At 33.1% G+C, this 12538-nt stretch overlaps 1 protein-coding gene across 1 annotated transcript in view; it reads left to right on the top strand.

Moving 5' to 3' along the window:
- Positions 1-245: 245 nt before the first annotated feature.
- Positions 246-12538, top strand: part of LOC149786495 (putative inhibitor of apoptosis) — a 29671-nt gene continuing 17378 nt past the window's right edge. Inside the window, exons 1-3 of the mRNA XM_089976966.1 lie at positions 246-401; positions 8358-9427; positions 11061-11212. Of these exons, the coding sequence (XP_089833092.1) occupies positions 8899-9427; positions 11061-11212 (681 nt within the window). The 5' untranslated portion in view covers positions 246-401; positions 8358-8898. The remainder of the gene's footprint in view (positions 402-8357; positions 9428-11060; positions 11213-12538) is intronic.

Here is a 12538-nt window from a genome sequence, read left to right as displayed (position 1 = left end):
TTCTGCATAAATATGTTGAAAACTAGTCTTTCGTCTTGGTTAATTTATTCATAATATAATCAACAATATAAATACACTTTTTTAATTTGACTTTGCATTGCTATGTGGGGCTCTTAATCTCTTTCTGAGGCTTTGTGTGGCTTTGTCGGGTTTTGTCAGACTTTGCTGATTTTAGTAGGCCCCGTGAACCAGTTGGCTCAGAAAGACAAAAGTAACTGATAAAAAAAAAAAGTGGCTGTTGAACTAGTCTGGTTTGAATGCAGGGAGCATACCAAGCAGGGAACCAGACCAGGCACAGTTCAAAGAGAACGCAGTTTAATACGTAATTCTTCATATTCGTTCAAGCTAAAGCATCAAATAGTGCTGAAATCATATCGGCGTTTACACCGGACCTTGGATAAGTATATGCTCTATTATTTTTGTATTATTCTCTGCTTTAAGCAATCAAACTACAAACCGTGAAAAATTCTGCCTATATCTGTGATCACAGAGTCCTATTTTTGCAAGGGGTGTGCATTCATTGGGAAAACATGCTTAAGTTACTTTAGGGCTACACCAACAAGCTGTTCTCCACCTTTTATTTTCCGCCGCCAGTAAGGCAAAAAACAAAGGTGGAGAACAACTTGTTGGTCTACTTCAGAGCAATATACTGTGTAAAATATTCGTCTGGTTTTCCATAGCCACCAGCTAAACGTTTAATTTCTAAACGTTTATGCCAATCTTTCGATCATATTCGTTAGATTTTTATATTTTTATCATAAATCAGGCACTTTTTTTAATGGCGATTCATTGCATTTTATGAAAGAATTTGAAGTGAACGGGAAACAAATCAAGTTGAGGCTACGACATCGTAGCTAGGTTCCAATCTAGACCAGCAAGTTGTTATCCGCCTTTTTTTTTTTTGTTTGACTCCGCCGCCAGTCAGAAAAAAAAAAAAAAGGTGGAGAACAACTTGCTGGTCTATTTTCCAGTCATGCTTGTCGAACGGGCTCCAAATTGTTGGTGTAAATAGAACAATGTCAGACCCGAAGTGTTATAACCGTTGCTATCTTGGGGTAGAATCTTGAGTCCCTTTAGCTACGATGTCGTAGCCTCAACTTGATTTGTTGTTCCCGTCCACGAGGTAGGAGTAGGGGTACTAATATTAGTACTAGTGTCCCTTCTCATGCTTTGTTGTGTAACTGATATAACAATCAGACTGTTAATTATTTTTGTATGTTGATTACAGTGAAATGCTTATCACACAAAAATCTTTATTTTATATCACATAATCTTGGACAAAAACTTGCATCATGCGATAATCTGTTACATAATAATCAACTATCAATTTATCTTAGTGAAAATGATTGTATTCTTTTTTGTTAAAATTTAAACATATAATGGTGACAATAGTTTAGTGTCAAATATAATGGATCGTATCAAGTTACAGATATCACTGAAAATAGTTGAGTCTTATCTTGGATCAACATTTATCCGTAAAGTTAATACAAATGTTATCTAGAATAAAGTTGATAATAGGCTTATGTCTGTTCATAGACAATGCAATTATGCTTTTTTTCAGACTTGGAAAATAATATGTGTGCAGCATTGATTCAGTACCATTGTGATTTATTTTGTTCCATGTAATTTTCTGTACTACGTATTGGAAGAACATACTTGATATTGATAAAAAATTTTTTATTTAAATGAGAAATATTTAAAAAATATTGAAACCAAAATATCTTATCACTAATCTTTGCTTTTAATTTGCTGGGGTATTTCATTTTGGACAAGAGAGCCAAACAACCTCAGTGAGTCAGCATATCTAGTGAGCTCAAACATCACTGGCATACTAATAAAGGCATTAATCATAACTTTGTAGTACAACAGGTAATTAGCATATCCTCTACCATCATATTATTATAATGCAATGGATGATTGGAATGGCTTGCCAGAGACTGTTATATTATAAATGTTCCAAAGAGAATGAGATTGGAAACTGCAGTAAAGTTTCACTTAACCATAAATGCTGAAATTAAGAAGAAAGAAAATTTGGTATTTATTGTTTTGAAGTAACTTCTTTTTCTTAAAAAATATTACTAATTATTTTTCAGCAGATAATGACATTCTGACACCTATATCTTATCCATTGAACACTGTGGTCAGCATTTCAGCCAGTTCTCTTATATCTTATAGTTATTTTGTAAGGTTCCTCTTATTGGTTTTTGTTTTGCTTTATTTTATTTTCACTGAATTATCTATGTTATTTATATTGTTTGTAGTCTTTCAAGTATACTTTAATTGCATCCTGTTCTAATTTCACTTTCCATATAGATCGATAGGAATAATGTTGGCTTCAAATTTAGAAAGACAGTGAGGATCCCACTGTAAATAATGGCCATAAAGGCTTTAAGGATAATTTTGGGTTTAATCAGCATGTCCTGTTTTACTTGAGAAACTCTATACTTTGTGTAATGTACTGCTTTTATGTCACTTACTTCATTGTTGATGTTGTCTTACCAAACAATACTACTACTTCCGTAATGTTCAAGTTTCCAGGAGTCAGGTATTTTGACACACTTAAGCTTTACCTTTTCAAAAATATACTCCATTTAGATTGATACCCTACAATTTATTTCATGTACTAGCACATGCAGATAAAATATTAGTGATATGCTCTATCTCTTCTGTGAACACTTAACAACCAGGCAGCTTCTTGCTGGAAGGTTCTTACATTAGGTGATTTGGTTTAATGAACTAACTGTGAATCTTCATCTAACCATTACGAATCAACCATGGCCAAAAGGATATGGTAGAGGAACATCAATATCTCATAGAAAACAGAAGTTGATAAAGGAGAATTATGAAAATAAATTTGATCTCAAAATTCTTATACATGTACTTGGTTTTTCAGTTTTAATCTTGTGGCATTTTGTTCACAACATCTTTAAAAAATCATATGGGGAAAAGCATGAGAATATAAGAATATTTTTGGATTAGAGAGATTAAACTGTCTGTGGCATAGTATGCACTGTCTTCAGCCAAATATAGTTTGTATTACTAATATTATTAATAGTATTATCCTGTTTGGTTTTATTTTTAAAAAATAGAAAAATGCATAGGACTCATGGTACTAATGGTATGGAAAAATGGGAACCAGCCTGGAAATGAGTGAACCTAAACTAGAGTATGTATGGGTTAGGCTGACCAGGATTGGTTAATAATGTAAGTTATGTTGTAGGAAAAATAATCTTTCGTGAGCTTATCCTAGTTGTAAGTGAAAAAAAAAATAGAGATATTGTTTTATTGATGGAATTTCAGTCCTTTAACAGTCTTGAGTTTGGAACACTCATTTCTAAAGTTAGCACCAGACTCTTTGGTGCAAAATTGAAAGCACATGTTTCAAACACATGCAGGTCCAGAAAATGCCGAAGCTCATATCCTTTCCTCTACACAGAAGCTGACATCCAGGTTTCATCTATACTGATAAATATTGGTTTGATCATGAACACTAATTTTTTTTTTAACTTATTGAATTTTTAATATCATGGTGTTTGCATAGGTTTTCTATGGAAACTGAATTAGTACTATGAGTCCTATAGCCACTGGCCTTTGATGCTGATGATTATAGTAAGGGATGGAACTCCAATTCAGGTGAATGTTTAGCAGTTAAGTGGTTATCTCCACTGTATACTGGAAACTATTGTAGAAAATACTTTAAAGGGTAATCAACACATAAACATTATTAAAATGCTAATATAACTGCTAGTGTCATATATGTATGGAAGAATGTTTAGAAATGCGTTTTACAGATTATTGGAGCACTTTGTTTTCTTATAGTATAAAAAGAGTGAATTGTAGTATTTATATCATTGATTCTTCAATCTCTAGTTAATCTGTATCACCACAAACACTCTCAGCTTTCAGTGTTTTTAATATTTTTGCCACTTACACACACAATATAGGATGCGAACTGTTCTTTGTTTTTAAGTTAATTTTCAGAACATTTATATTTAATATACTGTTTGGATTTCCATATATTCTAGCATTGTTCATAAATTTTGCCAATATGTTTAAAATCAGATCTCCACAGTCTTCACTTAGGGCAGTGGAGACTTGATTTTAATCAGATTGAAAGTTTGCTAAAAGTGCAGATATTCTGGTACACAACATAAGTCACATGAGAAAGTTAAATAGGCTAAAGTAAGTGTTCATAAATACCAGGATTCAGTTAATTAGGAAAAGAAATGGAGAAAAAACAAACATGTTAATGCAGCATTACTAAAAATCACAAATTGCCCTTTCTAAGAGAAAATTAAAGATTTTATGACTCAAGTTCTTAAATTATGCTTCAGAGAAAAGCAAAATCAACATGATGACTAAAATCAGTTAATTTATTTCTGTAACACATGCAAAGTGAAAATTTAATAAAAACAGTGTTTTGACTTAAATCACAAATAGTCCTAAATGTGCTATTCAGAAAGTTATCATTAGTGTTTTTTTGTTGACCATTTTTATAAATTTTAAACAAAGAAAGTTAATATTATTTGTCAAAATGTAGTGCACACCACAGATCAGTCCTGTTGCATTTTAAGTCTTTTTTTTCTTTAAGTTATGAACATGTTAAAAATTTGTCTGTACGTGATGCAGCTTGGTATGAATGCAATTGAAAATAATTAATACATATTATAATGTAGCTATATAAATTAATGCATGTGATATGAACATTACAATTAGTTATTCCGTGAAAATTATAAAAAAATGTTTGATAAATAGATATTATTTGTATAATATTTGCCTCAAAAAGTCGGACATGCCACCAACATATCCTCTGCTTTCTAAATCACTTTGTGTGTGATTAGGATTTTTGACGTAGCTTTAACAGTGTTTCAGTCATATCGCTATGATGTGTGCAGTGTGACAGTTTATAGTGATGTCTAGCACTGGGGCATCATGCCACAGACATGTAGCATGATGTCCCACCCAGTCACATTATCCTGACACCAGGCCGACCAGTCCTAACACTAACCTCTTAATGCTGAGCACCATTTTTGTAAGCCTTTGGTATGACTTGTCCAGGGTTCAAACCTACGACCTCCGCTCTAACCACTAGGCCACCGGAGTGGTTCAAAATCACTTTGTAAAAATTGTAAAACATCAAACATGTCAAATCCTTTTTCAAATTTTGTTTGATAGTCTGCAGTTTGTAGAAAATGGAATTGAAAACATTTTTTAACAAAATCGACATGTAGATAATAGATTATAATTATTATGATTTTTAGGTAATTTTCTCTGTTTTTTTAAGTAAAATAAAAAATCTAGCGCTCATTTTGACACCTAGTGCTCATTTTGATTTTTAAAAAAATATCACTTTTGTCCATTTTTTTTATATGAAGAACTTTCAGTAAAATTGTTATTATTGTTAAAATAAATTACCAAACAAAGTGACAGAAACCAGACATCATTCCTATCAAAATCAAACTTTCAAAATTTCTTCAATAGGATTCAGATGCTTTTGTGACCATTCATCAACAATTGCTTCTTGCAAAGTCTCTCCCATTGTTGGACTTTCTACTTTGCACTACTTATATAATCCCATTGTTATCTGTCACTGCTTCCGTTCCCAGTGTTGTTAAGTTCCAGGTCTGATTTCCATCACGGATGAGCTATACAGGCAGATCTGCTATGAAATATTAGGGGTCCACAACAACTGACTGCATTATGTTCCAAACCATAGCATGGAAAGAACAATACAAAATTAGGTGATTGCATGAATGGAGGTTATGGGTGGGATGAATAAATACATTTAAAATGTATATCAATAATTTGACTCCCAGTCCATTTTATAAAACATCAAGGACAAAGCTAGCCACATGCATGATGAAAGTTAATCATTGCTGTGTAAGAACATTAATTATAATCTGTTTGCTGTAGACTCTGAACCTTTATTTGTTGATGTCTTGGCTGATATTTTGAGTAATGTCGGGCAAAAAAGGGAGTAAAATAATTGGAAATCATGGTACAGCTGTGTTTAAATCCTAAATTATGTTCAAAAGTGTATTATACACCACTCCCTCGATAACTCGCGCACATCGGGGTCCAGAAACATCGACCGCACTATAAGTGAGGCGCGAGTTATCGAGGGCCTATAAAATAAGCCCAAAACCAATAAAGTGATTGACGACATAACGGAAAAATAAGGGGGGGGGTAGGCAGATTATACTGTTGAATACTCACTTTATAATCGTTCTGAGATTAACGGTGAATAAATATCTCTTCATAACGGTGTACTTTATTATTTCCTCATAGGACAACATTAATTTCAGAATAAATTACAGTATATTGAGGCGATCATCAAAAACATTATTCCACGTGGTTTCCGTTCGCTGAACATGTGTACCACTTCACACATTGTGTACTACATCACTAATTTTTATGTTGAATTGGATACATTCTAGTTTTATTGTTTGATCCAAATTAGACGTTTTTTATAGACAAAAGATCGACTCTTTTTGAGAAACTGTGTCGATCGAACGATAGATAGATAGATTTGAATGCGATAGAAGTAAAATGGAAAACAAAAAAAACAAGGGTTAATCAGTACTAACATATTTAATTAGTCTACAAATTTAAAACAATGTAAATTAGAACAAGTTAATACTTGCCGTTTGTGCCACGCTTGACAAATATCAATTCACTTTTTGAAAAAATCAGTTAATTTTTTTTGTGTTTGTGTTACTCCTTGGTTTCTCCGCCGCCGAGCAAAATCCCTCAGGTTTCTCAACTTCATGAGCTTTACGTAGTCAACATTTTGGGTCTCCAGCCACCTTATGGCAATATCAAAATATTTGATTGCTTCCTGTACAGAGGAGGGGGGGTGCAACATCTGCGTCTGCATCACTTTAAACACTTGTGTTACTCCAGTTAGAATCGTCTTCTGCTGAAAATTTGTTGGTTATAGAATTAATTATAGTTTCATCTGACATGTATTCAGCTGTGGGGCAATCATTGTCAGCACAAATCCATTCCTCCATATCATCAAGAGAAACGCCCATCTCAGGACCATGAGTCTCTACGAATTTCTCCCAAACAGCCTCAGCATTAATGACATCAGTTTCACTGAAACATTCGAAGTCACTATCATCGTCGTTGTCTCTGTTACTGTTTTGCTTTACATCAAAGGCAGCACCCCAGGTCTCTTGTAATCGATTTTTTTTTTTAATGCAACAAACACTTCCCTAAGTTGTTGATCAAAACAAAGCTGGCATGTACATGTAATTAGGTTCTCACAGAAGTACTCACAGGTTTCGATGTGACGGTCGATTGACTTTTTTCATGCTTTCAGTGAACAGAATATGTTGTGATTATAATGTTTACACTGAAACGGAATTAAAGGATTAGAACGTGACTTTCACACAGGAAGACGTTTAATTGGTGTTTATTTCATTCTCTGTTGCCACCTGTTAGCATTTACCAGAAGTTTTCATTGATCGCTATTTCACCAGACTGTTTATTTACAGTATACTGACAACTATTTATCATAAAAACTTACATAATATATGATATCTTTAAACAGAGGTCTTGCTAGGATTTCAAAACTGGGTCTTTCTGCCTCTGAATTCAATCACTAAATATCAGTACATTTTCTCACTCAGCCGCCAGTCAAAGCCTTTGAACTAGCCGCCTAGCTGTCGCATCATTTTTTTTTTATGTACTCTTATAAAATGGCAACAGTACATCAAAGAGTCTTTCAGTCACCGAATTCTGTCATTGTAAATATCAGCACAGTTAACTGATCAACACGTTTTCCCACAAAGCAGGTGGCTGAAACAGGACCGGCAAATCTTTGAATTTTCCCACGCACCTATTACATGCGTACGGAGGACTCCCGCCTCAGTGATTTTCTGCATCCCAGATCAAAAATTGGTGTCCAAATACGTGTAATTAAGCGTTTTCCAGATCTCTGAAATTAATTCTTCTTTAGAACTTGCAAATTTCAAAATATGGATTATATTTTTACGGGCATTAATCACCATTTTCGATGATAAAACGAGCAATGTATCAAGGTTTAATTTATCAATTCTTGTCGTAATTTTTTCATGTTCAGCATATTTTAAAGATATTTTAAATACATTTTCTCTGGAAAAAAATCGGAAGCCAAGATGGACACCGCGTTATAAGTGGGATCGCGAGTTATCCAGGCGCGAGTTATCGAGGGAGCGGTATATTAGGATTCCTCTGTTTATAATTACAAGTTAGATATGGAGGGCTTAATTTTTATCTCTGTGCTTTATGTCCTAATAGTAAATTATTTTTACCTTCAGATTTTTTTAAGTTGACATTTGATAAAAAATGCATAGCTTTCTTTATAATTTCAGGTTTTCTTATGGCTTGGAGGACTGGAGTTTTGTCGCTTTGAAGAGTTTAGAAATAAGATGAGAGAAAGGCCATGAATGGTCACACCTTAAGAAGTTCATAATACCATTAAAAACCATGAGTGGTGGCTGTTCCGTTGACAATTGTAAACATTCAAAGGGAACATGTCATCATGAAGTGTGTTTACTGACATACTGCCTTTTAAAATTTCATTTACCTTGGCAAACAGTGTGTTTATGGATGAATTGCCATTTAAAATTCCATACACATTGGCAAACAGTTGGAAACAAAATACAAAAAAGAACGAAATTGTGGAATAAAATTATACTATTAAATTTGAAATGCATATTTTGATGTTAGCAACAATAATGGGCTTCTCTTGTACATGTGTATTTTCCTATTAACAATGAACAGTAATGTGTAGGATCCTGTGTATAATGATCCTTTTGCTTTGATATGTAAATCGCATTCAAAATAATTATTAGGTTTTCCTGCATTATTCATTTTGAATCTAGTTTGGATTTATTTGTATTTCTTTGTTGTATGATGAAAGAGGAGGAACACATGAATGAACCATTTTCCCTTCAGTACTGTATACAAAATCTAGCTCAACCAAATGGTAGTAGGCCTGGTTATGAACATTTGGCTGAAAATGACTCCAGACATGAGAATGTCAATCCGTCAACTGCCAGCACTAATCCAGACATCGACTCGAACTTCCACCTGCAAAATTCATCGGAAAGTGTACCACAAACAGATGCACCAAACTCTAATTCTTCCATACAGATTAGTGTTTCTTCAGATGGTGAGAATCCTGTACAATCTGTGTCTGGCATATATCAGGATTCCAGAAGGACAACGGTAACAAGACAAAATGAGAGCAACACACGGGTATCAGACCAGCATTTGGGAGTAGGCAATGCCACAGCATCTGTTGGTACCGAGAATACTGAGAGGCCAAGACATCCAATGTATGAGCAGTGCAGTAGCCGTGTTGCATCCTATGCTACGTGGCGTCAGTTTGAATTGTTCGATATTGCTGCTTTAGCTCAAGCTGGATTTTACAACATAGGTAACTGAACATAAATGTTGTCGTTTATTTAATTCATTAATCTTTAATTTATTGGTGAGCTGGTTTTTATAGTTTTATCTCTTTTGTTATGTCTTTTATGACCTGTCACAGAGCCTACATTTTATTGTCTAGATCACTTTATTCTGAACATTTTCGATATGATAAGTAATCTTTACAGTGTCTACTGGAGACTGCTAAACACTTTGTGGTAGTGAGCAATTTAATCAATGATTCAATCATTGCAATTATGTTAGTATTCTTGTAAATTGTTTTCTTTTCTTTTTCCGTGACTGTATAATGGTGTTCTTTCACAAAAATTAAATATCAATTATAATTTGAAGTGCTTCTGAGCATTTTGCATGGAAAAATGCTGCATGATTTGGAGTGTCATGATGACATAACCATTTGCCTCACCTGCAAAGCAGGCTGTTGTTGCTAAACCACATTCTTTTTTCCTACTGATTTGTTTTGTCATACTTGAGAAGCAAGACACCATCCAGCCAAAGCAGGTCATAGTAACATACTTATATTGTTATTTTCTAATGTATCTTTGGCAGTGTCCATTTCTCAATCAATGGCACTGCACACACAGCATGCATTATAATAAGCACAAACATCCAGTATAAATAAAAATATTACCTTTATTTTTACATAATTTCAGTCCTGAAATTATTCCCACTTGTCTTTGTTGTTGTTTTGTTTTTATTAAATCTTTTCCCCATTTGATCTTGAAGACCCTCTTGGGTATGGATATTCACCTCCTTTTAAATCAGTTATTTTTAGTGTAGAAGAAATTCTACAAGCCTAATGCAAACCAGTTTTCATGAATGAAATCTTAAAACCATGTTGACAGTCTCTAAATTTGGTAAATTTGTAAATTTAGAAACAATGATATATTCACATTAGCACTGACTAATATAAAAATATTTAGTTCTCTCAAAAGAAATTTTTAAAAAAGCATGGAATTTATTTTTTATTGGCATATGTTCAGCTAATATTGTATGGGTCATAGTTTTTGTGGAGTAGCACCTTGGAGCTGTCATAATTTTGAGTAAGGTAAATTTAGGTCAGCACATAACCCTAACATTTCTTGTGAATGTATCTATGAATGATAAGGAAACTGCTCCAACTTCCTTTATTGCACACAGATAGTTTTTAAATTTTCACTGATATTTCGTTTGGTATCATTGAATGGTAACATAACCTAAATTGAGATGATATCTTTGAAAATTTTATGGGATCATCTGATTGGATGTGTATTTTGATGATTTTGATAGGTTGGTGGTATTGAACTTAGATTTGATAAATGGTTTGTGATTTATTTGAACTATAACTAAATTTGTTATCAAGTTGTGTAAAGGTGTTTTTTTTTTTACAAAAACATTCATTGTTCCTTTCTTGTCAAGATTTGTTAATTGTATGCAAGCAAAAATTGCTGTGTGTTATCTATAACCTAAATAAATACAATTCTCCATTCAGATATGTATATCAAGTAAAAGTGAACAGTTGGCACCAAACAAGGTAGCCATCAATTATCTTGATTTCCTTATCATTATATCCATGGTCACCTAAAATATTTTTGATTTCGTTTTCAGCATTAGTCCTCTTACACTTTCTAACTTTACAATTTAAGGGAAAGGAACAGTTGTCCGATGCTTTTTCTGTGCTGTAGAGCTTTCCAGTCTGTCACATTTTGATGACCCTATCCTTGAACACATTCGAAAATCACCGTCTTGTGGGTATTTGAGGAAGAAACTTGGACCTGATGGAATAGCAGGTTATCAGGTAAATTTGTGAACTTGACGCATATTTCTATATGTCTGTCTTTCTGACTGTCTGGTGATCAGTATCTGTTGGCTTGGTTTGTGGTTTTGTGGGCCTTGTATGAAAATTCAAAAACTGTAGATATGTAGTGGCCTACAATTTAAATAGAGTCAAAACAACGTTTTTTAAGTTGAATTTTAGTACATTGTGAAAGTAAGAATCTGAAGCATTTATTTAATTAAAAATATTGCTTTGTGTGTTATATTACCCCCACCTCCTGCAGCAGGGGCACTTTGTCTTGTTTATGTCTATCTCTCCATCTGAATAAGTATGTTAGTAAGATTGTAAAAACACAACTTGACTTACACAAATTAAACCATGGACACCTTGTTAGTAATAATATTTGAATTGTCTAATTATAGTTAGTAGCTTTTACTGCAATTATTTTTCATCAATTTGTTTCCATGTTTTTGAGCTTTCTGGAAGTTATATACATATTGAGAGTTCCAGCACTTCACAGTAAAACCAGATTAATTAGACTAACCCTGATCAAATGAAGCTAAAGAAGATGGTCATTTATGACTTTATTTGTGCATTACCTTGTATGAGGATACACAATTAAAATCAGACTTAAATTACTGGCACACTAGCACACTATACATTTTATAATAACCATCTTGTGCAGAAATAGAATAAAACTGGAATAAAAAGTGACAGCAAAATCTAGTGTAGTTATAAATATTATTTTCCGAATAACCCACGTAGCAAAATATAATATTTTTAGCAGACTCATTTTGCATTCTGGCGATAGGTTATTTTGTAATTATACAACCCAGTTTTATGAAACTTATAAACTGTTGTAAAGCACTCATATGAAAAGTAATTGTTGAAATAGATCACATTATTTGCATGAAAAATAGTTAAATATATCGAAATATGTTTAGTTTAAAAAAATTAATTTACACTGATATATTTGATCTGCATTTTTCCAGAACCGCCTTTAATAAGTTTTTCCACTAAAACAAAATTAAAAAGTTGGAAGGGACAGAATTTAAATACAATTATTGATAATTGCTTAAAGTTTCATTTGTTAGAAATGTTAAAGAATACATAATTTGGTGGTAATAATCAAGATTTTTGTATTATTGTTTAGTGACGTTGCAACTATATTTGAAGAAGATCATAGAAAACTATGACAATCTGGATGTGTGAAAGCACAATCAGACTTAACAGTGAGACTTATGAAGAGAACAGTCGAGAAGGTTAACAAGTTGACTATATACACGTGTACCATTGAATATGAACAACCCCTAAAATTGTGAAAAAAATTAAAATGTAAATATAAAG

The sequence above is a fragment of the Sinohyriopsis cumingii genome, chromosome 12 (assembly GCF_028554795.1).
Source record: "Sinohyriopsis cumingii isolate HCF-2022 chromosome 12, ASM2855479v2, whole genome shotgun sequence".
Taxonomy (NCBI): domain Eukaryota; kingdom Metazoa; phylum Mollusca; class Bivalvia; order Unionida; family Unionidae; genus Sinohyriopsis; species Sinohyriopsis cumingii.
Note: the sequence above shows the minus strand (reverse complement) of the source record. Positions and strands in the feature narration are given on the sequence as shown.